The sequence below is a fragment of the Oryzias latipes genome, chromosome 7 (assembly GCF_002234675.1).
Source record: "Oryzias latipes chromosome 7, ASM223467v1".
Lineage (NCBI taxonomy): Eukaryota > Metazoa > Chordata > Actinopteri > Beloniformes > Adrianichthyidae > Oryzias > Oryzias latipes.
Genome location: NC_019865.2, coordinates 32,714,335 through 32,741,067, shown reverse-complemented (window position 1 = coordinate 32,741,067; position 26,733 = coordinate 32,714,335). Strand labels below are relative to the sequence as shown.

Genomic DNA, 26,733 nt, shown 5'->3' with positions numbered 1-26,733 from the left:
GCGAGCCATATGTGGCCATCAAAAGAGCCATATATGGCTCGGGAGCCATAGGTTCCCGACCCCTGCGCCAGAGCCTGACTACTGGCCCGACCCGCCAGAGCCTGACTGCTGGCCCGACCCGCCAGAGCCTGACTGCTGGCCCGACCCGCCAGAGCCTGACTGCTGGCCCGACCCGCCAGAGCCTGACTGCTGGCCCGACCCGCCAGAGCCTGACTGCTGGCCCGACCCGCCAGAGCCTGACTGCTGGCCCGACTTCACGCCCGACTTCACGCCCGACTTCACGCCCGACTTCACGCCTGACTCCACGCCTGACTCCACGCCTGACTCCACGCCTGAAGACGCCTCCATGCCTGATCTGCCTCGCCGGACGGCACGGAACCCCGGCCGTCCTCCGGACCTGCCTCGCCGGACGGCACGTAACCCCGGCCGTCCTCCGGACCTGCCTCGCCGGACCGCTCGGCCCCCCGGCCGTCTCTTTGGACTCTTATGCCCGTCGAGGTTTATCCTCCGGGGCCCCCCCCTCATGTGACTTTTGGAACCTCGGAGCGGTTCCTTGAGGGGGGGGTACTGTCATGATTTGTATTTGTGGTCTTGTTTTTGGTCCTTATTCTGTCTAGTTTCTGTTTCCTGTTTTATTTTGAAAGTCTCCTGTCTTGTCTGTTTTCTTGTGTTTTACTTCCTTTGGTCCCCATCAGCCCTGATCGTGTCCACCTGTGTCTTGTCTGCCCTGTCTGTATATAAGTCTTGTTCTGCCTTCCTCCTGTGTTGGTCCATTAACCTTGTCTTGGTGTTCATGTCATGCTGTCTCGTTTCATGTTCCTCGCCACAGTGAGTTTTGTTTGGTTTTTGTCATCCTGCTCTGCAGCGCTTTTTGTTTGTTGGTCATTAAACCCTCTAGACTCATATCCTCATGCCTCCGCCTCTGCATCTGGGTCCAACCGGCTCCCGAGCCACCCTGCACCATGACAATAAGAACAATTTAAGTGTTGAAACTCCACCCTGGGTAGCCATAGAAAACAGCAGTCTTAACCATAGTTCGCTTCCTGCACTTCTTTTTTCTGCTCCTACTCCCAAAGCTAGTGGGAATTTTATAGTTTCAAATAGTATTAAAATCTTTAATCAAATTAAAAAGAGCTGTGCTTTACCAACTACTTCTATTCAATTTCCTATATGCCGGAATCATGCTTTCCCTCCCTTTTTTCTAGATTCCTCGTTTGAAATATGGCGGCAGAAGGGAATTGTTACTTTGGAGCATCTGTATATCAATAGAAAATTTGCATCATTTACTCAACTAAAAAAATAATTTTTCTCTCCCTGCAACACATTTTTTTCGATATTTACAAATTCGAAATTATGTTCAACAAAATATTCGTAATTTTGAATCACTCCCAGAAGATGAGGACATTTATAAACTTCTTTTGAGCCCGCCTGACTCTAAAAACTTAATTTCTAGGAATGTAAACAATTTTTCTGAAAAACTGGGGTGTAATGCATTGTTCTTGAAAAATGCTTGGGAGGAAGAACTGGGACTACAGATTGGGGACAGCCATTGGGAGAAAAGCCTGCAAAATATCCACTCTTGTTCCATAAATACAAGACTTCAATTAATTCAATTTAAAGTGTTGCCCAGGCTCCATTACTCAAAGGTTGAATTACACAAATGCTTTCCTACCATTTCCCCCATATGCGACCGCTGCAAATCTGCGGAGGGCTCTTTGACCCACATGTTCTGGACCTGTCCTAAACTGCACCACTTTTGGCAGGAGATTTTTCACTGGTTCTCAGATTTATACAAACGCACCTTGGTACCTGATCCCAAATTAGCTCTGTTGGGAAATAGTTCATCTCTTCTGTGCTTTAACTCCTCTGAACAAAAAGCAGTTGTTTATGGAATGGTGATTGCAAAAAAAATGATATTGACATTATGGAAATCTGACACTGTGCCTCTATTTAAGATGTGGTTTTCTGAAGTCACCAGTGTTCTGCACATGGAAAGGATCCGATATGTTCTGGAAAATAAGCTAAATGTATTTTTTGATGTGTGGCAGCCTTTTTTGGATCATCTAACCAAGTATAAAAAAGATACAACCCGCCCACAACAGAGTTAATTGTGCCACTTTTTTTTTTTTTTTTATTGCTTGGAAAGGATTTTTTCAAATTGCAGTGTAATGTTAAGTTTCCTTTATAGACTCTCATTTCTTGCCCTGGTTTTTGTGTGTGCGGGCGGAGCTGGCAGTGCAGACTCTTCCTGGAAGGGGCTGTTCTTCACTTGTCTATATATCAATGTGAGAACTTGTTCGTTTTTGTGGATTGGGAGGGGCTGGTGCTCAAGCGCGAGTTTTTAGAGGAATACTCAGAAATGAATGAATGGATCAAAATACAACTTTGGGGTTATTTTTGTGAGAAATGAATTATAAAACACTTAAAAGCTCAAATAGTGAAGTCAAACAGAGGGACCGGGCAGAATCAAAACCATCATTTCTGGATAAAAGTCATGATGCACAAGAGCCCACTGCGGGAACCCGGACTGCCTGAGGCTGCTCACCAAAATCCACTACCCTCCATGGTGTGTGTGTGTCTGTTTGTGTATTAGCAGTTTTCATGGTGAGGGGGTAAAGCATGGGAGAAATGACCCCCCCATGACCTTGACTAAACAAACAGTGGACAGAAAACTTGAAAAAAGTGAATCAAAGACTTTGCTCTGCTCGACTTAAGCTGAAGAAGACCCACCACAAGAGTGGGACATCCTCCACAGAAATAGAGCTGGAGCTTCCAGGACATCTAGAGCTACGGACACACTGGGCATGTGACGTACGTTGTTGAACGCACATTTAACCCATGGTGTTCACACTGGACAAGCTTATTTTTCTACTGTTCACTAGCACATGTTCGCACCTACAGTTGGAAGGGACTTGGTGTAAAATGTCACAGCGGTGTAAATCTGGTGAATTTAGCTCCAGGTTTTCTCTTTCAGAGCTCTATTCTGATACGTGAAAGACTTGGTGTCATATAATTCCATCCAGGCACAAACTGCAGTTATTAATTTCTCCTTCATAATCAATTTTCAAACTGTTGGCACTTCAGTGAATTAAAAGGGACGCCATCCAAACGTCACTACCAAATCTGAGTCCCTGATTGGTCAAAATTTGACCTGCTTTAACTAACAACGTGCTTTCAATGGCCGCATGTTTTGTACTTAGAGCCCCAAAACCATCATAATATCTTATAGGTACAGGTGATTGCCAAAAACCCAATACATGCGTGTTTACGGCCTGTCGTAGAAAATGATAGTTGAACACGTGTTGCAGTGGGCCATGTGAACGTAGCTTAAGACTTGTTAATGTTTCCTCCTGCTTTTCAAGCAAAACTGACCGAAAGGAGCAGAAACGGCTGTTTCTGTTCAAGCACACCTGGAGAAGGTGTGCTTGAGTAAAGTCTGTGCTGCTAGATATTCAGGACAAGATGAGATCCAGACAAATTCAACAATCTGAATGAAATGATTTGATGGAGTTTACAAATTGGAACTTTCATATGCAGACTCTTTAGATTTTTTAGTTTCTGAATCAGTGGAGGAGTTCATGGGGATCTTCCACATGAACTCATCCACTGATTAACTTCTGGTTTCTCAAGATGTAACAAGCCGCTGCAGCCCTGCTTCTCTGTTTCTGTTCTGGTTCTCCTCTGGTGCCCAGGTCTGAGAGTAATTCTTTTCTTCAAAGTCTTGCATCTGTTGAACATCTTCCCTAATACAGCAAATCTAAACTAATCAAAGTGAATTCAATTCTGATCAGGACCAGGAGCTCAAAGTGAGCTCTTGAATAGTCAATAAAGGCCTCTTGATGTCCATCTCAGTGAGTTTGCCTTTGAATGACGCACTGCTGCAGATGTTTGTGCACAAAGCGAAAATGGAGGGTGGACACATTTGAACTGACCGAGGCCACAAACAGGTCGCCAATCATCTCACTCTGATCCCAGTCCGCCACGCGCGATGCCAGGGCGATCTGGAACATGGAGTGGCACTGATGGATCTCCCTCAGACGGAAGAAGATCTGATGCACCTTCTCCGGGTTTAGGATGGAAGTGTGGCTCTCCAGTAGCGGCTTTTGGTATTCCTGAACAATGAGGGATAAAGTGCATCTCAGTCAAAGAACAGATATTCGGATCCAGTAAAAATGTTCTGACTGGTTTTGACAGTCTTTAAGTTATCAGGGTAATTTTTTAGAAATCTAACAAAGGAGTTTTAGACATTTGCAGACCTGCAGAGTATTTAACATTTAGAAGCTCCATATTTATGTTTTATGCTACAATATTTCTACATCTTTGTCAAATTATGTATTGTTTTTTAAGTTTGTTGGTTAAAATTCTAATTCATTATTTGATGGTAAAAGGAACCAGAAGTTATTCTAGCTGGAAGGAAAATTACTTTTCTTCTGAAACTTTCTAACGTTCTAAGTCTTTTTTTCCCCTCTGCTGTCAGTTGCTATGGTGACAAACAAATTTCCCACGTGTGGGATCAATAAAGTATTTCGGATTCTGATTCTGAAACTGGTGAAAAAATCCCTGTTGAACTCTACTCTTATCGCTGTTCCGTCCTGATTGAAGGGAATCTGTTTTGCAAGTTTGCCTGTGATGAATTTGCATTGTGGGCATTTCTGGCTAAATGAGAAACAGTTTGATTGATGCAAATCAGTTTAATGGGATTTAACAACATGAAGCAGGATTGAGGCAAATCTTTTTCACATCTGAAAAGCAGCTGGAACTAGCTTAACTTTATGAATGAAATGTCTGTAGTAATTGTTAGAGGAGGGGGGAGAAGACACCATGAACATGAGATGGAAAGGGTATCACATGTCACATTGGAATGCCAGACAAAGCCTATTGATACTCATAGGATAAACATATACAACTTTGTAATCTTAGACTTCTGGTTGACTTGGCTATGTCTCTAGCCTGTCATAATTAAATCAGACATTATTGTTTTCTTCTATTTTTTTCCTCCTTCTCAACGTCCCATTTTTACTTCTTTCTTTTACGCACAGTCTGCTCCTCTCCTTCATCTCTCCTGGGCTCTTTCCTTGTTCGGGAGCCGCCTCATTCCCTGACAGCAGGAACATCAGGAGGAAGGTACAAGACACAATCTGTGGACTCACCTGCAGGATCCTCTTCAAGGAGTCCAGGTAGCTGCTCTCACTTTGAACAATAGAGCTGAGAATGAGGCGTCGGATGACCTGCAGGGGGGAGGACACATCTGTTTTTCTGCCTCCTTCTGCTCGTTCTTATGCTGTTCAGTTTCTGGTAGGGCGCACTTATTTAGTGGCTCTGGCTCTGCACAAAGCCAGAGTCATGGTCCACATCACATCTGCTGGTTGGATCCATTGAGAGGAAAAGAGCAGTTGTGATACGGCAGAATGAAGTGGGGTGGGAGGCTCAGCTGTGCAAAGATGTGAGACTTTTAACATGCTAAAGAGTCAAGGCTTTATTAAAAAAGGCACACAAAGATGCTGAAGTCCAGAAAATATACTGTAGCCAGTGCTGAGCTGGTGTGGGCGTTATGGTAAAAACAAACACCAGAAAGTTTATGAACCCATGAGGGTTTTTGGTGCAAAAACTAAATCTGAGGCAGATCAGCAACAAACACTACAGATGTAAACGCTTACAGGACAGTAGAAAACACTTCCACACAAACCATCAGAGGCAAAGAGAGTTCAGACTCACCTGCTGGCTGCTGAGCCCCTCCGGCATGGGGCACAGTACAGCTGGAGGGTGCTTCAATTCACAAATGGACACGTCCAAGTATCCTGTGTCATCACTCCCCTCACCTGAAATAAAACAGCCTTTGTTCTCAGAAGAAAGCAGACAGATGTTTGATAGAAACTTTTTCAATGAATTCCTGGTTATTGCTAATCCCATTCAATCGTTTGCATGTAACACAACGTGAGACACAGATCCACACTCTTCACCTGTGGAGTTTTTCCTCTGCAGGAAGGCCACTTTGCGGATCATGGCTAACGTTTTTTTTCTCAATCCTTCCTTAGCGCTGTTCTTCCTCGATTTCATCAACTGTTGAACCTACAAACCCAGACGTTAGTTCACAAATGTACCTGCTGTCCCGAGTCTAACTTGCGTGTGCAGCAGCAGTCTACAGTCATCAGACAGAAAAGAGAGCCGGTCTCACCTTAGTGTCACAGCTTTGTTTGATGGTGGCAAGATGAGGTGTACTGACTCGTACGGCCACCTCTGTCCTGCTGACGGTTCGCCTGCTCACCTGCCTGACATCTGTGGGCAGCTGCCGCCCCAAAGGAAGGAAATCATGAGTCAGATCCACAAGTGTTCAAACTTCTGAGGTCTTACATCCCAGAAAAAAGGACAGGTGGCACATCATAATCTTCATCCATCAAAGAAGAGAGAACACTTGTAGAGTGAAGAAAGAAGTCCAACTCATCCTCCAACACCTCACAGAACCAGTTTACAGTTGCTTCCCCACAGTCCCTTCAGGTTCAGCATTCCAGCCCAGAAAAACTCCACACTTAGACCACAAAACAAAAGACAATTCCTCGCAGTTTCATGCTTGCTGCAGCTGGTAGTTTTTATTTTATTTTTGTTTTGTTTATTATTTTAGGAGTACTTAAGGTGAGAATGTGAAATATGTTTTTCTGATTTGTGTCCCGCTTAAGTGGAGAGATTTGGTGTCTCCTTCTGTCTTAAGTGAAACCCTGAAGAACACGTTCACCTGTGGAGCTTCACAGAGCAGGAGAAATGTTCACATGAAAAGAGCAACAAAAGACAACTTTAAAAAAACATGGCTGACCTAATGTGTTCTGGTTTCAGATCAGAAATTTTAGATCCCCAAGTATAAATGTCGTCTAGAACAATGGTCTCCAACCTTTTCACGGACTGGATGAAATTCAAATTAATGTTATTTCTAAAGCACCTTTCCTGAACAAAAACAGCTCAAGGTGCTGTACACAAAAACATCCAAGAACACAAAAACACGAATCCCCACTCATGCAATACAATAGCAAAATACTGTAAGCCCCTCATAATAAAATACTCAAAAACAAACACAGAGTAGCGCCACGAGCGGCGTTTTGTGGCCTGCAGGCTCTACCTGCTCCTGCCCTCGCCACCCGCCTCTCAGTGTTACCATTTTCTGTCTGCTCCAAGTTTGCAAGTAAAACTTCAAAAGAAGTTTTTGACTCTCCAGTCTTATTGAATATTTTTTTATTTCCGGAAAACTGGGTATGAACTTACAGCAGTTCATTACAGTTTTCAGAAAAAGTGTCCTGACATAAACCCTTTAGCCTTCAGAACTGCCTGGAAACTTTCCTCAGAGACTTTGGTCCACATTAACAGGACAGCATCACACAGTTGATGCAGATTTGTCGTCTTCCACCACATCCTAAAGCTTCTCTATTTTTGAGATCTGGGGCCTCATTTATAAACGTTGCGTACGCACAAAAGAAGGCGTACGCCACTCTCTACGCAATAGTTGAGATTTATAAAAAGCAAACTTGACGGGAAAATGTGCGGTCCTTCACGCAAGCTCTGACCCAGGCGTACGCACAAAAACGGGTGAAATGAGAAACGGCGACACCGTCGGCAGATGGAGGAAACACGTGAAAGTGACAGTGTGTGCCAAATCGTGCCGGCATGTGCTGTGCTACACAATGTGGCACAGCTTAAAAACGTGCCTCTACCCCCTGGCGCCGACTGCTGTGTTGGCCCCGACCCTGAACCTCATCCCCTCGCATTTGAGCCAAATGCTGCTGCTGTGCGCCAGCGTTTGGAAGTGATGCGTCGCTTGTAAAGAACAACAAGAGGTGTGGAAAATATTATTTATTCAAGAATTCCCTCATCGTGCAGTTTATTTCAGTCAGTCTTGATTTCGCCCAACTCCTTGGTCACCTCTCTGAACTAATGACTTCCCTCTGCATTTCAAGGACTGCATCAGTGAGGACACGTCCACTGCTGGAGGGTTGAGAGCCGCGTGCCGTGGAGACGCTGGGTCCAGACGGCTGCTCAGCTGCAGCATCCACTGGCCCCGCTGGAAAACCCAGCAGCTAAAATAAAATTGTTCTATATTAATAAACTGTAATTGTGTAGACTGCATACATGTGACTTGACTGCATTCATTTTAATTATTTCTTTTACCCGTGTCAGCCGGTGCATCTGGCGCGTCTGTCCCCCTCCGCCTCGGTCACCACTCCACTAAAGGGATTCCCCAAATAATAGTCGCCAGTTTCTCATCAAGAGGGCTCAGCTCCGGTGTCCCCTGTCCCCCACCCGTGGCAGACACACTCTGGCGATGCAGCGCTAGACGTCTTTCGCCTCGACTTTGATGTCCGACCATTTCTTTCATTTCTTTTTTATTTCGGCCGTGGTCCGAGGATGTGAGGCTACAGGCAGCATTTACGGCGTCTGCCTTTTGGCGTTACAGAACAAGAGCACTCGGAGGAACCACGCGTGTCACCCGGTGCATCTGGCGCTCCGGTCCCCCCCCCGCCCCCCCGATGGAGCGCTAGACGTTTTTTTGCCTCGACTTTGATGTCCGACCATTTCTTTTTTATTTCGGCCACGGTCCGAGGTTGTGAGGCTACAGCATTTACGGCGTCTGCCACCGTTTGCCACTCAAGTGCCTTTTCGGCATTAGTAATGCCCACACTGTGCCCCAAACAACATTTTTCACCTCTTTTCCACCTCGCCAATGATAACTTCTACTTCACATTGTTTTTGATTTCCTCTCTGTGTTTGCCATGATTTCGCAATCCATGAATATTCATTTGTGGGCGTTTCACGGACTATTTATGGGCAACTATGGGCGTGTCATGAAGCCGCAAAAGCTGCGCTGCATTTAGAATCGGTTGTGATTCATTAAGGGAAAGATGCGTAGGATGTGCGTGCGCACGGTTTTATAAATCCGAATATTTCTGTGCGTACGCACGTCCTATGTTTCATCCGTACGCCACTTCTGACGCAAATCCTACGCAAGGTTTTATAAATGAGGCCCCTGGTGACTGTGGAGAGACAGCAGTGGTACCCGGTGTGGTCCTCTGCTGCTGTAGTCCATCTGCCTCCAGGTTAAACGTGTTGTGTGTTCAGAGATGCTCTTCTGCAGACCTTGGTTGGAACCAGTGGTTCTTTGAGTTCCTGTTGTCTTTCTATCAGCTGGAACCAGTCTGACCATTCTCCTCTGGCATCAACAAGGCATTTCTGCCCAAAGAACTGCTGCTCACTGGATATTTTCTCTTTTTCGAAATATATCTGTAAACCCTAGAGTTGGTCGTGGGTGAAAATCCCAGTAGATCACCAGTTTCTGAAATCCTCAGACCAGTCCGTCTGGCACCAACAACCATGGTTCAAAGTCACTTCAATCCCATTTCTTCTCCATTCTGATACTTGGTTTGAACTGCAGCAGATCGTCTGGACCATGTCTACAGGCCTAAATGCATTGAGTTGCTGCCATGTGATTAGCTAATTAAAAATTCCTAAGGAGTTGGACAGGTGTGCCTAATAAAGTGGCCAGTAAGTCTACAACCCAAAAGGCATCAGCCTCAGCTTAAGGCCCTCTGAACAGCACCTCCAGCAGAGGAACAACAAGCTGGATATTTACCAGGAGTGGAGAATTCCAGGCCTCAGGGCTGCTGTGTCTGAATGTTTTCCAAATATCTGAGCCGTACTCACAGCTGATTACCTGGATAAGGCATGTCCAGCCAATTAGAACATGCCAGAGCAGAGATTAAGTTGGAAAACAAGAAGGAAAGTGGGCTGTCATTTGCCCCTGATCAATGACTGCATGACAAGTTTGCTCCACCCCCCCCAACCACAGGAGTGTGTATCTAGTTCCAGTGCCAGCCTGCTTTCAAAAGTGTGGAGTCACATTGAAGATTGTCACTCTTCAGGCACCTGTGGAACAGACGCAATTTCCTCTTATATTTCTTTAATCTACATAAAAGCAATGATTCAAAAAGCAACTTGAAAGGAAAAATCTTCATGCTGGTTTTCTGCAGTGACGCTAAGAATTAAAATGCATTCTCTTACAGACATTTAAAAAAACACAAAGTTCTTTCCATTGAGTTGTTCATTGCAGGCTGAAAAAGATCATCATCAGTGAGCTCAGAAATCTCAGCAGTGGGCAGTTTTACATCCACACAAAATATCCAAACCTCTTCAGATTTCTAAGTCGTTATTAAACATCAAAATTTGATATTTTTTTCTTTTAATAGTTGGGCCCCAACAGGTAACATCTGCTGGCAATGCCAATGGACTCCCTACCCGTTGGATGGAGCGTGTTCAGCCAGGACCAGGAGGGCGATGGAGCTGAGCTTAGTGGATAGCCTATCCACCCCTCCCACTGATCCTTGTGTACTGTGTCGTCGTGAGAATATGTGCTTTTTGTGTTCAACCGGTGTAGTTTTTTTCTTGTATCTACACATTGTATCACAGTGTTGCGATACGACTTTTTTGTCACCGATCACCCCACCCACCTATTGTAACCATCTTTACCCATCCTAAGAAAATTGGTGCGCACTTGCTGCTGCTGCCTCAGGAAAACTCAAACTGTATGTGTATTTCTTGTCTGTCTGATCTTGTTCGGGTAGCACTGGAATATCAAATGTCAGTGTAAAAGCTGTACGTATGACAATAAAAGCTCTTCTTCTTCTAAATTAATAATCACAAATGGGGTTAACACAAGTAGAACACAGCAGTAGTAAACAAAACTAGGACAGTGGGATGTTTCCAAGGCAACTGGGGTTTCCTTCTAAGGACTGCAAACGAAGGCAGCAGCAGCACGTTGCCTAATTTGCCTTATTAGCCATTAATTCCACAATTGTTAGTTTTAATTTTTTGAAATAAAATTGTTTGGTTGTTCAAACGGAATCCGCGCTGCCTTGGATTTTTGTGAATCAGGAAATGCAACAGCAGAACAATCCTGTGGTTCTGTGTATAGAACACTGGAAACACAAATGTTACTCCTGCTTTCATTTCTCTTTCTGAAGTGGAAAATAACAAAAGTTTTCCTTCCTCTTCAGTGCGGCTGGAGGGTCAGAGCTGTTATTTCACTTTTCTCAATTTTGACTTTAAGCAATTTTGATCTCTTCAGTTTCTCGGGTTCTTCTGTCAGATTTTTTCTTAAAACTTTCTGGTGCAGATTCAGATTTTCCTCCTTAAATGAAGAACACATGAAGTGTTTTTTTTTGTTTGTTGAATATTATCCTGGTAGTTTTTACGTTTGTAATTATTCAAAGCCAGAGCCTTTGTCTTCCCCCCGGTGTCTTAACTGTTGTGTGTAACAAAGGTACTGTCTTCCTTAAATCTAAAATGGTTAACTTGATTGGATTTTTTGAGTTTTTTCTAATTTTTTTCTTTGTTTTCACCTTCCTGCATCATTTTTCTTGGTTTCTGTAACACCACCGCACAAATGAGTGTGCTGAGTCCCTGCTGAATCCTCTCCTTTCCAGAACAAACCTGCACCTCTCTAGATGTTCCTCCATCTGCTCCCTGCTTTCAGATCAGAATACAGAGCAGAATGTCATCTGCAAACATCATGATCCACATCCTGTGTATTCTCATCTGTCAGTCTGTCCATCACCACAGTCAACAAAAAAGAGTTCAAAGCTGATCCTTGGTGCAGTCCAACCTCCACCTTCATCACCCACAGAACATCTCACCACTGTCTTCCAGCTCCCATCCATGTCCTGAACAGCTCCAACGTTCCTCTCTGCTGCTCCACACTTCCTCATCCAAACCAGCTCCTCTCTCTGGATCCTGTCCTGGACTTTCTCTACATCTACAAAGACCTGATGCAGATCCTTCTGACCTTCTCTGTTTTTCTCCAGAAACATCCTCAAAGCAAATATTTCATCTGTGCTTCTCTGTCCCTGCATGAAACCAAAGTGCTGTAGACCTCAGTCTAGCTTCCACAACAGCCAACCTCTTCAACATTTTCCTCATAAAAATGGTTCAGAAAATACGCCTACCTCATCTGTTAGCAGATCTAAAGCATTTGCAGCATCTTCCTCAGTTTATCACTCCCCCAATTACCCAGCTCCTCTCAGACACAGAGTCGCCTCTCCCGCTGGACCTCAGGATCTCCAAATGCAGAGCTAACTTGGCCTGCATGCTTTTGAAAGCTTAGATGCAGAAACGAGAAGTGTTGACAGGACAAAGACAGCCAGAAACTTTTAACTTCCTCTTTTCATCTCTGCAGCTTTCATTCTTCTTGCACAGATCAAGGAGCAGGATGGGGAATTTGAATTGTTGTATTTAAAAACGAACCAGTGAGACTTTTAAAGCGACATGTGCGAGCCTGAAAGAGAGTGATCTATGACTTCAGCTTTGCTCGTATTGGTGTTGTACCCAAGAGTCCAGACTATGCTATGATCAAAATTCTCAAATCAATTTCAACACTATGAACAAGTTCAAAGTTCAAATTTGGTTCAGTTTTTATTTCTGTCTATTGAAGACCCATGATACATTTCAAGTGTTTTTTTAGGTGCGACTTCCTGTTGGTACACCAAAGAGATGGGTGTGCTGTGAAGGGGCCTCCCCCAGGAAACCACAGTCACGAGGAATAGATCCCCCCTCAAGACTTCAAATAACACACTGGATAACATGGTAAATGGCATATACTTGTATAGCGCTTTCCTACCTACAAGGACAAAGCGCTTTTACAGTCACAGTCCCATCCACACACTGGTGGCCGCTCCGCTGCCAAACACAGGCGCCCGCCTGCACCAGAGGCAAGGTGGGGTTCAGTGTCTTGCCCGAGGACACTTCGACTCACGGGTGTGCAAGGAGGGAATTGAACCTGCAACCTTACGATCATGGGTCGACAGCCCTACCGCTGCACCACAGCCGCCCAAAGATGGCATCTTACTACATCTTACTAACGGGGGAAGAGATAAACATTTAATATACAATCAGTTTTAGACAAAGTCAGTTGTTTGATGAGGCTGAATACTTTGGCAGCTTACGTGACGAACAGCATTGTCAAAAGCATGGCGATACAGAGACAAGGCAAAGAAAAGAGATCTGGAGGACAAATTCAGAATGCAGAAAAGGCATTGACGGAACTCGTAAAATTACAAATTTACTTACAGGCGGTCGATGGATAAATAAAGATACTCCAGAAGAGTGAACATAAGAATTTACAGATTGCCCCCCTGCTCTCTGACGCTGGTGGCCCGTGTGGCAGTTCTGCCGGCGCTGGTCTGGGTGGCTGACGTTGGGTTGCCTGGTGGGTGGATTTCCTGGATCTGCTATTTCGTGTGGGTGTCCTGGGGGGGCCCTGACTACCACTGCTGCCTCGCCTTCGGCAGGGGTCTTGGTGTGGGGGTGACTGGGTACTTTCCCTCTTTATACATTTCATTAACCACCACAGCAGAACACACCTAAGAACAGGTGACAGCTCACCTATACACTAATAGCATCCATGATGGAATGGCCTAAACTATATAACCAAAGTATTGGCTCACCCATCCAAATGATCAGAATCAGGTGTCCTAATCACTCGTCCTGGTCACAGGTGAATAAAATCAAACCTTCAGCCATGCAGACTGTTTTTACTAACATTTGTGAAAGAATGGGCCGCTGTCAGTGAATCCAAGGGTGGAACTGTCATAGGACGGCACCCCTGCAGCAAATCCAGTGGTGAAGTGTCCTCTCTCCTGAATATTCCACAGTCAGCTGTCAGCTCTATCAGAACAACATGGAAGAGTTTGGGAACAACAGCAACTCAGCCACCAAGTCGTCGGCCAGGTAAACTGATGGAGAGGAGTCAGAGGATGCTGAAGCTCAGAGTGCAAAGAGGTCACCCACTTTCTGCACAGCCAATTGCTACAGAGCTCCAAACGTCATGTGACCTTCAGATTAGCCCAAGAACAGGACGCAGAGAGCTTCATGGAATGGGTTTCCATAATAACATTCATTTGCTTCTACTTACTGTTCACCTTCAACCCTCTGTGATTCATCCTGGCCTGGAGCTGCTGGGGGTTCACTAAAAAGATCAGCTAAACTGGAAGGTTCACATCTGCCAACAGCTGAAAGCATCATATAGCTAAAAGGTGAAGTCAGCAGCAGCGAGCAGCAAAAGATTTTTCCATGTTTCCTGTTGTGAGGAGTCTGAATGCAGCATTTCTAAGAAACCTTCTTTCTTTCACAGGCGCAGCTGACCTCAATGAAGGTCCTGATCAGGAATGTCAGAAAAGAGACTTTACCTTCTTGCTGCAGGGTGGAGCGGACGTGCCAGAGTCACAAAGATCTTCACATCTCCAGCTGATGGACTTGTGCTGCTCAGGTGTTTGGACCTCCTCGTACATGTTCTCCACATCTGCACACATCATCATCCAGAAAGCTTAGTAACTGGGGAATGGCTTCCAGCCATCGTCCCACGTAGACGGATGGTATAAACAGTGAAGACAGTCTAGGAATATCAGAATGATCTGGATTTAATCTGGACTGATGGAAACTCAAACAATCTCTTGATTTGATGTTTCTTTGTCTTCTTTGTCTCAGTTTTGAGTTGGTGCTTAAATATGTACCAGTAATTTAAAAAAAAGCTCAACTCATTCAGGCGTTTTGGATTTTCTGTTTTTTATGATTTACACACAGATTAAGAAAATTTAAAAAAAATTACTAATGTTTTCAGATTTTTTCTAATAAAATTTCTTGCAGTAATATTTTAGTATGAAAAACAGGTTTTTCAGAATGTTTTGAAATCTTGTTTTTGTGGGTTTTATGAGCTGGAACCCCAATTTATGTAAAAAGCAACAAATACCTGAAAGCAATTGCACATTAGGCCCTGAATCTCCAATCAATAAAAAAACAGTTTTTAATAAAATTATGAAAATGAGTCCACTTTTCCATAATATTCTTTCCTTTTTTGGAAAGGGTATGTGTTTCCTGTGGAGGTGGTTCCAGGTGTGTCCGGATAAAGTCTTGGTCCAGAGCCCCGTGCAGCTGTCAGGTCCAGCAGGATCAGGACAGCAGAGTGAGTTCTATCAGTGGCTCCAAAACAGGATTTTAGCTTTTAAAAGGCTGTTTCTGTCTGAAGTTTTGGTAAAGAGTAGACCATCTTTCTTTTCTCTGAATTTCTTTGTTGAACAGAGGACATGGGATGGACTTCAGCAGACGGTCAGCTGCTCCATGTGGGGGCGCGCTGACGCCATTGACACTCACCATCAGCAGGAGCCAGAGTCTGCGCCCCTCCACAAAGGATGTGTGGGTGTCTGCAGCTGCGTTCTGCCTCACAGGTGACTGAGCTGTCACAGGCTGTTTCATCCACAGCAGAGGAGTGTTGGGCCTGGAGTCTCAGCGACGAAGATCCCTCCTCATCGTCTTCATCAGCTCCCACAGCAGCTCTGGGATCCGGAGAGGACTTCCCTACAAAACACAAAACATCTCAGGAAACATTAACTAACTGAGATCTTGTAGCATCAGCTATGTCCGTCATGACAGAAGAGGTCAAACTGAACAGCACATTTAAATCCAAATGACTGCAATGAAAAAGTCATTTGATTGTTTGGATTATGCAGAGAAGTGTTAAAGTGTCTGCAGATAATGAAAAGGTTGAGGATGGCCGAAGCCCAGTATGTCCTAAGCTTTCCCCCAAAGGTTCTCCTTCCCCGTTCAGCCTGTTACCAGCTCAGCAACAGTCAGAGAAAGCTCACTGTCAGCGTCTGGCCTGTCTGCCAGACGCTGTCTTCTGCTCTTCCCTGACCCCCGTCTGCTGTGACCATTCTAGACCTCCTCAGACCTCATCTGTCCTGTCAATCAGTTTTCCTGCTTTTACATGAAAAGTTCTTCTGCAGCACTGACATGGTTTTTTAAGTCCTGCTGCTTTTGGGACTTAGAACTCATTCAGCGAGTAGCAGCACCTGAAAGACCCCGATGCTGTTGAGAAAGCTTTATTGAAAAGCTAACAGGCTAACAGAATTCTGAGCAACCAGCTGAGGAAAGCAGGATGATATTCAGGCTTTTAACAACACAAGCACAACCTAAGGTGCAGTCCTGTAAGTAAGGCAGCGCTGCAGCCGGAGTACCTTTGCTGAGGCGTTGACTGAGCTCCGACATCACACTCAGCCACTCCTGGGCTTTGTGGCACGTCTGGGCTGTGAAAAGAAACAGCACTTTGGCGAGAGGATCAATGAGATCATCAGTGTCTTCACGTCAAACTCGTCTTACTTTCATAAACACTGCCCGTTTTCCAGAAACTCCCAGACTCCTCAGCTGCTCCCGCTTCACAAGTCCATCTCCTGCAATAAGCATGTTAACCTGCAGGTCAGGCCCACATTTACACTTCTGTAATGCTCACTGAAGCAGTCATCTGACTTCAGAGGACAAAGGTTGTTTAAGCTCCTGAGCAATACAGACAGTGTTGTCTTCACTCAGGAGGAGTCGTCTTTCACCGAATCAAGCCTCCCAGAAAATATCTCAAACATTACTGGGGACATACACAACTGTTCCACCTGAGACTGAGACATGTCCTCCAAGTAATGGAAGAAAATTACGGCATCGAGGTGAAATTCAACAGAGTTCTGTTAAACTAAGGCTCTGCCCGTCTGTCTTCCTGTGCGACACTTTACTCTTCTTTCTCTGATGTGAGCATAAACTGTTTTCTCTGCATGATCTCTGAGGCCAGCAATAAAATCCTTGTGTGAAAGTATATAGCCTGCAGGCACGGGGGGTATTTTTCTTTTAAATAAATTAAAATACAGTTTTTTTATTTAATACATTATTTACAAGAAGGATTCAGTTCAAAATGTTGTAGGAAAGCTGCATTTAATACCAAAATATGTATTCGGTTGAAATTTCTTATGATGGCAAAATTGAAATGTGTAAAAATTGAATTATCTATCTTTTTATATCTTATAAATATTATCTGAGACTTTCATGATAAGATTGTATAAAAAAAAGTATCCTTTTTTCTATTAAATACAATTTTGATTCGTTTTCCTGCTTTCTGAACTCGCTTTACTCCCTCTCAGGCTCATGGCGATCCTGGAACCAAACGAGTGACGGACAGTTCACCAGTCCATCCTGGGCCAATCAACACAATAATCCAATTAAAATATGAATAAAGTAAATACAAGAAAAAACATAGTTAATAAAACAAAAATTCCAGTTACATGTTTTACCTAAATCAGTCAGCTCAAATCATGACACTTTTGTGTAGAAAGCCTCCTTATAATAAGTTGTGTCTAACAGAGGTATAAACATGTGGAGCTTTAATAGAACCTAAACCCTAGAAGCTGCAGCAGCATCAGCTGTGCTCATCATGAACACCAATGACAAACAAAAAGCGCCAAACGTCTCCCAGACTTTCCTTTTGCACGCTGCAGCTCCTGTTGAATTTTGGACCTTCATATGAACTTAAACGTTCATATGAAGGTCAAAAGTTCTTGTTAAAAATTTTATATAGGCAATAATAACTCCCTTAAATTTAGGATTTTTCAGAGTTCTATTCTTTCTTTTTTTTTCTAAAAATATTATTTATTGTTTGGTCGGTTATTTACTTCCATTAAGTATTATTGCAATTCATCTGGATTCATTTGATGCATGAAAAATGCTGCATAAATGATCAATCTTGTGCTGGTTTAGGACAATTTGGGGTGAACATTTTTACAGAAAGCACTTAGTGAAAAAGCTCAGCATCTTCTGGTTTAACTTAGTCTGTCAATATTTGCAATCATTTTGGTAGATGGACCAATGTAACAGGAGATAACAGGAAAACCCCTCCCTCAGGCTTGTGTTTTCTGGGCTGGGGAGTGTTCTCCCTGTTTATTATTGTGTTTGGGTGCTCTGTGTTTACTGTGCACACACATGCATGCTCGAGTGCACGTGTCTTGGAGCCACTGCCTTTAAATGTGGAAGAACTATAATGATGAATACACACAAACACATAAACATGAACTATTAGGACAAAGAACGACACAAGCAAACACAGGACAACACTTTATTCTTCCACCAGACAAATGTTTCACAGGTTACACAAATAGAAACAACACACACATTTCCAGGGACATTTCAGGCTTAGCAGAGATCACTGAGGTCAATCAGACCTTCGTTTCTGAAAGTCGTTCTTACTTACCCCTCTGGTGACCTCCTGACCTCCACATCTGCCACAGAAAGTTTGACATTTTTCACAAGCAACTGCAAACAAAGCCCACAGCTCCAACATACCAACCCTGCTTACCTGAGCTGGCTGCTGCAGTCCTGCTCACCTGCCTTATGGCAGAAAGATTCTCCAATTCTGCATCTTCAGACTTGTCTGTCTTGACAGAAGAGTAAGAAGAAGAGATGTCTGAGGACGTGGTGCCATCGCCAAACTTTAACGTCTCCTCCTCTTCATCTTCCTCTGAATGTCAAACACATTTAGGTACAGAAACACAGGAAAGAGAATCAGACACAATGAAAGTTTTTGGAGAAGCCTCTGAAAAGGACGGTAGGGTTGTTCTTGTCCTGCAGCCCAAACGCTGGCCTCCTGACTTCACAGAAAATAAATAAAATGGGATTTTAGCCTTTGGAGGGACTCACACATGATAAAACACTGACAGCAGAAGATGAAGAATGTTGAGAGGAAACAAACTCTTCCAAACTAACTAACTAAACATCTGAGTTGATGTTTTCAGGAGATAAAAAAATTAGGCAGTCCTTAATTTTGGAAACAAAAGACTATAAGTAACCATAGAGCTGAATTCTGCAAGAATAACGACCAAAAGTCAAGTTAGAAATGTTGTCATAATAGACTTTGGCCTCAGATTGCAGCCACAAGCAAAGGGACTGTTAACATCTGATTCAGAAGCTGATTCAGGCCTTCACCTCCTGCAGGCTGGAACACAGTAACAGTCTTCAAAGAGCTGCAGCTCAGTCAGAACACTGCTGCTTCCGTTTGGACCAGAACCAGGATATCCCAAACTCAAAACACTCCAATACTTACAAATATTTTCTAACTGATGTTTTGCTGATGAGCGTCACTGTCTAGAACCTCATCTGCAGTACTGATGGGGTTCACCTGTTGAGGAGTCCCTGCTGTCAGAGATCCTCTGAGGTAGTAAAGTGTCTCATTCATGCAGAACATGTTGAACAGATGGGTGCTGCTGCTTCACTAATCAGCCATTTAGGCTGAGGATTAGCTGGTAGAGTACCACACTGTGTGTGTGTGTGTGGATTACACTCTGAACATATGGTTTTTAAGTGGCAGCCTCTATCTGTCAGTTTGCATTTAAACTATTCTAAACAGAGAGGGAACGATGCTGAACTTGAAGTTGATCTGTGGGACATTTGAGTGACACACTGGAGTTTGTCCCTGATGTTGTCCAGGCCCCAGATCCTCAGCAGTGATGGTATTTCTACTTCCTTGGAACAAGTGAAACCTGATTTTTCTCGTTTCTGACGCTGCTGCAGTCTGATCCCCTCAGTCCTCCTAAAGATGGGTGCCATGCATGCATGCATGGCTTTAACTGGACCAGAAGGTTCCCTTTCTGAACCTGCAGGGATTCAAGAGCTGAGCTTCACCACAGGTGACCTGAACCAGACGTCAACCGCTGTCTGGACTGGTGGCCTCCAGCCCTGTAAAGGGGCTTAAGGAATATTAAGCTGGATAAATTACCCGAGCTGACATTTTTATTTAATGGCTCATTTGAACTGTTTTTACATGTTCAATGTGCTAAATTCTCTAGGCTCCACCTTCTGTGATTGTAAGAACCTCTTTTTGGACCAGAATATCTCAAGAAGTTGTCTGGTTGTGGTCCTCATCATGTCATGAACCTTATCACCCACAACCCCCTTCACCTACACAACGACCAGCATGAAAACATTTTGGATGGGCAGCCTGTTACCAGCTTAGAAAACCAAAGTAGACTGAGTTTTTTTTTGTGACTTGTTGTCTCTGGTCCAGCATGAACTCAGCTCATCATGACCCACAGAAACACGTGTGTTATGCTGGCGTAGAACCTCAGTTTTAACCACATCTTCAGCAAGAGTTCCAGCAGAATCTGAACCGTCCCACAGTGAAAACACTGCACTGCAGAGCCCTGGTGTACACTTTAGGAAACTGAATATAGAGTAAACTTGTGGAACTTAAAAGGACAGCTCACTGCAGCTCTGGTGACCTCATGTTCTCTGGGTTGCTATGACAACATCAAGAGAGCCATGGATTTTGGGATGACAGTTCTACACCTGAGCAGGTGTGAGGCTGTTTCCGTCAGCTTTCTTATGCTCAGTGGTTCGTGATCGTGTCTTCAAATACATTTCTGACGACTGTCTGGGAGCATTGCGGACAGACAGTCGGCAGGAACTCCCAGAGAAATGGACGTAGGTGATATTCTGTGATCATACACACCTGGGGGCTGACAGGGAGGAACTGGCTGTGTTGAGGTCATGACAACTTTTTCCTGAGCGTCACGTGAGTCCCTGAAAACTGTCCGGCCGGTCCGTAAATCCTTCATCAGAACGCTCATCCAGTTTTTGGGACCTGCAGAGAGATTCACAGGATCATTTCAAATACCAGAAACACACATCCAAACAGCATGTTCAGAACACATCTCATTCAGTCGCTCTCATGACTCAGAAAGAGCTGCTGCTAATGTGTTCTCAGGGGTGTTCCCAGGGGTTCCAGCTGTTTTTGCCTGAAATGGTGGGGGGAGTCTACCATCAGCTGACGAGACCGTACAAAGAAGGACAACGTGTCTCCATGTGACAAAACTGCTAGTTTGTTACCATCTTGGACAGGAAACCCCCGACTGTTTCAGCAGTTTTGATCTGAGAACCCCCCCCCCCCCCCCCCCCCCTTCCCGTAGATTGATAATAAGTCACATATTTAAACTAGACTTTATGGTTATTTCTGTTGTAAAGACGAACCCTTTACACTAAAGTACATGAGACTGACCTGACCACGTCAAAAGCTACCTAGTGTTGCCTAGTTAAGTGACCTGGCTCTAGTTAGTTGTTTTTTACTTGACAATTCTTTTGTTTCCAGATTTAGTGTCCAGGTTGAAGCTGGTTTGAAACTGGACCATGTTTGAAAAAAAGGACATTTCCAGTATTTCTGTTTTTCTAGTGGAGTTTCCTTGTTTCTTCTGGTTTGATCAGTATTCCACAACAAATACCTAAAGAGTTCTATTCTATGAACGTCATCATTTTTGGAGACTCCTCTGTTTCAGCAACATTTATGTGATGCATTCAGCTTCATTTATAGTTATTCATAAAAGAAAAACATGAGTAAACAAAATCTACACAGCTGTGCTGTCAAAAACCTAAACCAAACTAAAATAAAATAAAATAAACCACACCATGAGACCTACTGGCAGTTAAAAGTGTCCGCTAAGGAAAATACAGGAAACTCCTGCTGTTCCTCAGGCGCAGAAACGTTACTCATTCACAGTGAAACACCTCAGGTTACTGACTGGAGAAGAACAGGAAATGTTTTTAATGAGGTTAAATCAAAGGAGGTCAAATGAATCCAAAGTCCTATAAAATATTTTATAAATCTGAATCATGTTTATTGTCAGTCTTCAGAGTTATAGACAGATGTTCAACATAAGAGAACGTAACAATCTTGACAGGTCTTCAACACATTGCAGTACCAGTGCAACCACAAGAGGGCGCAATACAGTGCTTTCATGGCCCTAAGTTCAATAATTGCAATGGTTATTTTCAGGAAGGACATCTGATGTATAACCAAATCCAAATCGGTCATGAGAATCACAAACAGAAAAAATCCGCAATGGCCACCGATGCTGTTGACCTTCAGGATTCTGGTGGAAACGTGTTTATTGTTAGTGGAAGATAATAATAATAATGGATTAGATTTATCTGTGCTTTTCCGGACGCTCAAAGCGTCCATTGTGGCCATTATTCATTCACTCCTCATTCATACTTGGTGATGATAAGCTACTGTTGTAGCCACGGCTGCCCTGGGGCAGACTGACAGAGGCGTGGCTGCCATTTCGTGCCTACGGCCCCTCTGACCATCACCAGGATCATTCATACACATTCACACACCAGTGGAGCCACACTGGAGGCAAGGAGGGTGAAGTGTCTTGCCCAAGGACACAATGCCATTTGGCTGGTGGGAGCGGGGAATTGAACCGCCAACCTTTTGATCATTGGACGACCCGCTCAACCACCTGCGCCACTGTCTCCCCTTGAGATGGAGAGGAGGAAGGCGTGTTGTTGGTGGTTTTACCTCTCTGGTAGGATGGGATCTAGAGGAGAAGTAGAAATTCTGGAGGAAGACGAATGAGGAGATCTGGGGTATCTCTAGAAGGGAGGTGGTGATTGAAGCAGGCATCTGAAGACCCCTAAAGAGAGCGTAGACTAATGGTTATAAAGAAGTGAACTCTTGTGTGTGTTGCTGTCAGGCTAGGGTTCGGTGATCTCACATCCAGCCAGGCCGTGATTTCTGTGATCATTTTTTTCCGTCAGTATTATGGGTGAATGCTTACGTCAAACTCTACTTTAAGACCCACTCCAGTGAAAGTGGTGTTCTTGTTCGATTTTTCTCATGATGGAGGACACGTATATGTATAGATAGAAAATTACGCTTAAAAGTGCCTTTCTGAGTATTTCTTTATTCAAATCGATGTGAATCAGGATCAGATGAAAAAATGCCATCTGTGATAGGGCTGGGCGATTTCCGATTTTTTTCCCGATTTTATTTTTTTTTCCGCCCAAAAAGCAATAAGTACAAACGCCAGACAAGTTCAAGCAAATGTTGCTTTAATTTAATCAAACCCAAGACAAACGTAACTCCCATTTCTGGGATGAATAATAAATAAATGAACACGCTCTTGGAATCAAAGTTAAGTATAAGATTTTTCTTCTTACTCCCTTTTTGGACTTGTGTTTAAATAATTGTGTCTTGTTTTATATAACTTTTGTCTTGTTTTTGCCTAATTTCGTTATTCTACACTTGTTTTCACTTGTCCAAAATAAAAAGGTTACTTCCTTACTTAAAGTCCCAGCTGTGTTTTAAGTCACACTTTGTAGTCTAGACTAAAAGGAGACAAACATTCACCGTGAGAGTAGCACCATTTTCTAAAGGATTAACAATACAGCTCATATCTGGGCTCTAAGGTTTTAATTCAATTAAGAAACCCCGTCTTCTCCACGGAGAAGATGATGAAGCAACAGGAGTCGCGGTCAACCCCCCCCCCCTCGCGGCCACCTCCTCCGAACACAAAATCCTACGGCGGCCGCGTCGCAAATGAATATATCGGTAAAAGTAATAATTACTTCATAATTAGTATTCTTTATTAACAAATAACAGTAACAACTAACTAACTAATGAACTAACTGTAACGTATCTATATTCCTGCTGATAAGGTTTATAAGGGTCATTGATGAGACGAGCGAGTCGTTCAGATGACGTACTTTAATACACTGCTTTGCGACAGTCGTAAATCAGAACTACGGACAGCGGCAGGGACATTACAAAAGCAATAGCTTGATTCACCAAACATTACATCCCCTTTTCTCAGTTATGAAAAAAAAACATAAATACGATTATGAACAATAACAAACTAAACGCTGTCCTGGTGCTCTAACATGGAGCTCAAATGTTCTGAAATAACCCAACAAATCATAAATAATAATCATAAACAAGCTTTCCAGCATTTATGAACTAATCTAGGAAGGAGAGGTTACCAGCACTTCACTTCCATCAGACGTCTGCGTCACGTCTGTCCCTGAATACTATCTGGCACTGGATGTAGCCGGATTACAAGTCTAGTCTATCCGGAGGCTTTACAGCTCTGCCACGTCTGGTGCGATATGGTTCGCTCCTTTGTGATGTAGAACACTGGGGAACCACTGAGGGTTGAGATGGTAGCTCTGAGGGTGCCACTGCACACTGCTCCTCCTTAGCTTCTGGCGTCCCCGCAGTTTCACACCAGGGCTCCTCTGTGGGTATGGTATGGCGCGATATATTGGCAACAGCTGTGCTCGTGCGGAGATGCTGTCTGGTTCGACGGAACAGCTTGCCCTCACTGTCCACAATGCAGGAGCGTGGAGCACTGTGTGGTCGGACGACAACTGCTGGGGACCATTTTTGGTTTCCAGGGTGTGGCGTCATCCTGACCTCATCTCCGGGATGTAACTCTGTAACTCTGGCTTGTAACTCTGGCTTGGTGCTGACCGCTCTTCTGTCGTGGTAATGCTTCTAGATATGTTTTGTCTTGTCTAGTAACCATTTCACTTTATTGGAATCATAGGACGTGGGTTTGAGCAGTGCTCTGGCTGTAGGTAAGTTGTTGCGAGGTCTCCTGCCCATTAACAGCTGAGCAGGTGACAGTCCTACAGACTCGAGTGGTGTTGTCCGGTAGTCCAATAATGCGAGATATTTGTCTTTTGCTTTGCTCCACAGTCTTTTAACAGTTTGTACTGCCCTTTCCGCCTCACCATTAGAGTGTGGAGTGTGTGGCGATAATGATTTGTGCTGGATTCCATAGCTTTGGCAAAATTCCTTGAACTCTGCTGATGTATACTGTGGACCATTATCTGTTCTTAAGATGGCAGGGATACCATGCCTGCTGAACTGAGCTTTTAGTGCCTCAATAGTAGTGCTGCTGCGCTGATCTTTCAGCTTGTCTGCTTCAATGAATTTTGAATAATAATCCACAAGTACGATGTAATGCTTATCCTCAAACTCAAATAGATTGGAGCCAACTACTTCAAAATGAAGTTCCGAAATGAATGCCGGTGTTGGCATTAGAGGAAGTTTGGGGAGTCGGTTTTGCACTTCAGCACACTTTGGGCAGCTTCTGATCATGTTTTCAATCTTGGCGCTCATGCCTGGCCAGTATAACACTTCGCGTGCACGCTGTTTGCTTTTCACCATTCCCAAGTGGGACTGGTGTATGAGGCGAAGCATGTCTTTTTGAATGGTGGGGGGAACAACAATACGCATACCTTTGTAGATAATGCCATCTGTTACCACTAGTTGACTTCTTTAGTCCCAGTATGGCTGCACAGGGGTGGGCACCTCTCTTATGTTCTCCGGCCATCCATGCTGAATGACCTGTTGGAGCAGACTCAGTTCATTGTTAGTTCGTGTCTGCAGCTCAGAGTATTTCTCTTCACTCACAGACAGAAAGTTGATCATGGAGACACACTCTAGACCTCCTGTCTCTGGTGTTTTGTCTGACAATTGAGCTCGAGAGAGTGTGTCTGGCAGTTCCATATCTTTGCCTCTCCTGTACCTGACTGTGATGTCATACCACTGAAGTCGCAAGCGCATTCTTTGGATACGCAGTGGTGTGGACAGCAGCGGCTTTTTGTAGATGTCCTCGAGTGGCTTGTGGTCGTTGAATACTGTGACATGTTTTCCAAAAATATAGTGGTGAAACTTGGTGCAGGCATGGACAATGGAGAGCATCTCCTTTTCAATCTGCGCATAACGCGTCTCTGCATCTGTCATTGACTGTGATGAAAAGGCTACTGGTCGGGCATCCTGTATCAGCACAGCTCCCAGTCCGGTGCTGCTTGCATCACAGTATATTTCCACAGGTTTTGACACATCGAAGAATTTCAGTACAGGGGGGTTCGTGCAAACATCCTTGAGCTTCTCAAAGGCTTGTTGCTGCGCTGGTTGCCACATGAATTCCACATCTCTTTTTGTAAGCTGCCTTAGTGGTGCGTCGATTTCGCTGAGGTTCGGAATAAATTTTGACAGATATGTCACGAAACCCAGGAACCGTCGGACACCTTCCTTGTCTGTAGGGGGCGGCATACACCTAACAGCTTCAGTTTTCACTGGGTCTGGTTTTAGCCCATCAGCTGTTATTAAGTGTCCCACATAAGGCACAGCTGACTGACGAATGTGGCATTTATTGAAGTTTAACCTCAAATTATAAGTCGCAGCTCGCTGCACAACCTGCTTTAGAATTTTGTTGTGTTCTGCTAGGGTTGGCGCTGCTATGAGGATGTCATCCATCACACCTGTGGCTCCACCAATGCCCTCTAGCATTTGATCCATAATGCGCTGGAATATTTCAGGAGCGCATTTGATACCAAATGGTAGTCTCAACCATCTGAATCTTCCAATGGGTGTGTTGAAGGTTGTTAGGAATGACGATGGGTCATCTAGCTCAATCTGGAGAAAACCTGATTTTGCATCTAGGACCGAGAATACCTTGGCATTGGGCATTGTCGACACAACTTCCTCTATTGTGCGCATGGGATAATGCTCTCGCTTTATAGCGTTGGTCAGGTCGCTTGGATCGATGCAGATTCTAAGCTTGTCTTTGTTAGTGACTACTACCATAGAGCTCACCCAGTCGGTTGGTTGGTCAACCTTTGTGATATAGCCATCTTGCACCATTTCATGCAGTTTTTTCACTATCTTAGCTCTGAGTGCAACAGGCTGTCGGCGCACAGGATGTATAACAGGCTTGGCATCTGGATCAATTTTTATTGTGTATTTACCTGGTAGTGTTCCTGTAGTGTGAGTCAGTTCTGGGAAGTTCTCAAGCCCGACAGGCGTCTCTGGTGTTGTAGCTTCATTTCCAACTTCGCCTGCTTTGTTTGAAGCAGCATCTTGTAGAGTGTGTAGTCTCATGATAAGGCCCAGTGCCTCTGCGGTTGTGCTGCTCAACACATTTTCTTGTGCAATGTCCACTATTTCAAACTCTGCCTTGGCCTTGTGTGCTTTGTATTTTAGCGGGAGGTCAACTGATGCAATTGGTTTTATTTTGTGGTTGGAGTAGGTTTTGAGCACTCTTTTAGACGTTTTAA

The 26,733-nt window shown here is 44.1% G+C and overlaps 1 protein-coding gene across 2 annotated transcripts in view; it reads right to left on the bottom strand.

The window, feature by feature from the left end:
- LOC101172373 (rho guanine nucleotide exchange factor 10-like protein) overlaps positions 1-26,733 on the bottom strand; it is a 57,415-nt gene that overhangs the window by 27,719 nt on the left and 2,963 nt on the right. Inside the window, exons 1-13 of one of the 2 annotated variants that reach the window (XM_020714359.2) lie at positions 22,187-22,292; positions 20,342-20,473; positions 18,194-18,355; positions 18,089-18,116; positions 16,183-16,253; positions 16,041-16,109; positions 15,178-15,381; positions 14,217-14,329; positions 6,176-6,286; positions 5,961-6,069; positions 5,716-5,819; positions 5,151-5,228; positions 3,933-4,112 (exon numbers count right to left, since the gene is read on the bottom strand). In XM_020714359.2, coding sequence (XP_020570018.2) covers positions 3,933-4,112; positions 5,151-5,228; positions 5,716-5,819; positions 5,961-6,069; positions 6,176-6,286; positions 14,217-14,329; positions 15,178-15,381; positions 16,041-16,109; positions 16,183-16,253; positions 18,089-18,116; positions 18,194-18,355; positions 20,342-20,459 — 1,347 coding nt within the window. In that variant the 5' untranslated portion in view covers positions 20,460-20,473; positions 22,187-22,292. Of the gene's footprint in view, positions 1-3,932; positions 4,113-5,150; positions 5,229-5,715; positions 5,820-5,960; positions 6,070-6,175; positions 6,287-14,216; positions 14,330-15,177; positions 15,382-16,040; positions 16,110-16,182; positions 16,254-18,088; positions 18,117-18,193; positions 18,356-20,341; positions 20,474-22,186; positions 22,293-26,733 lie in introns of those variants that run through there. The other variant, XM_023957076.1, reaches the window with a different exon arrangement.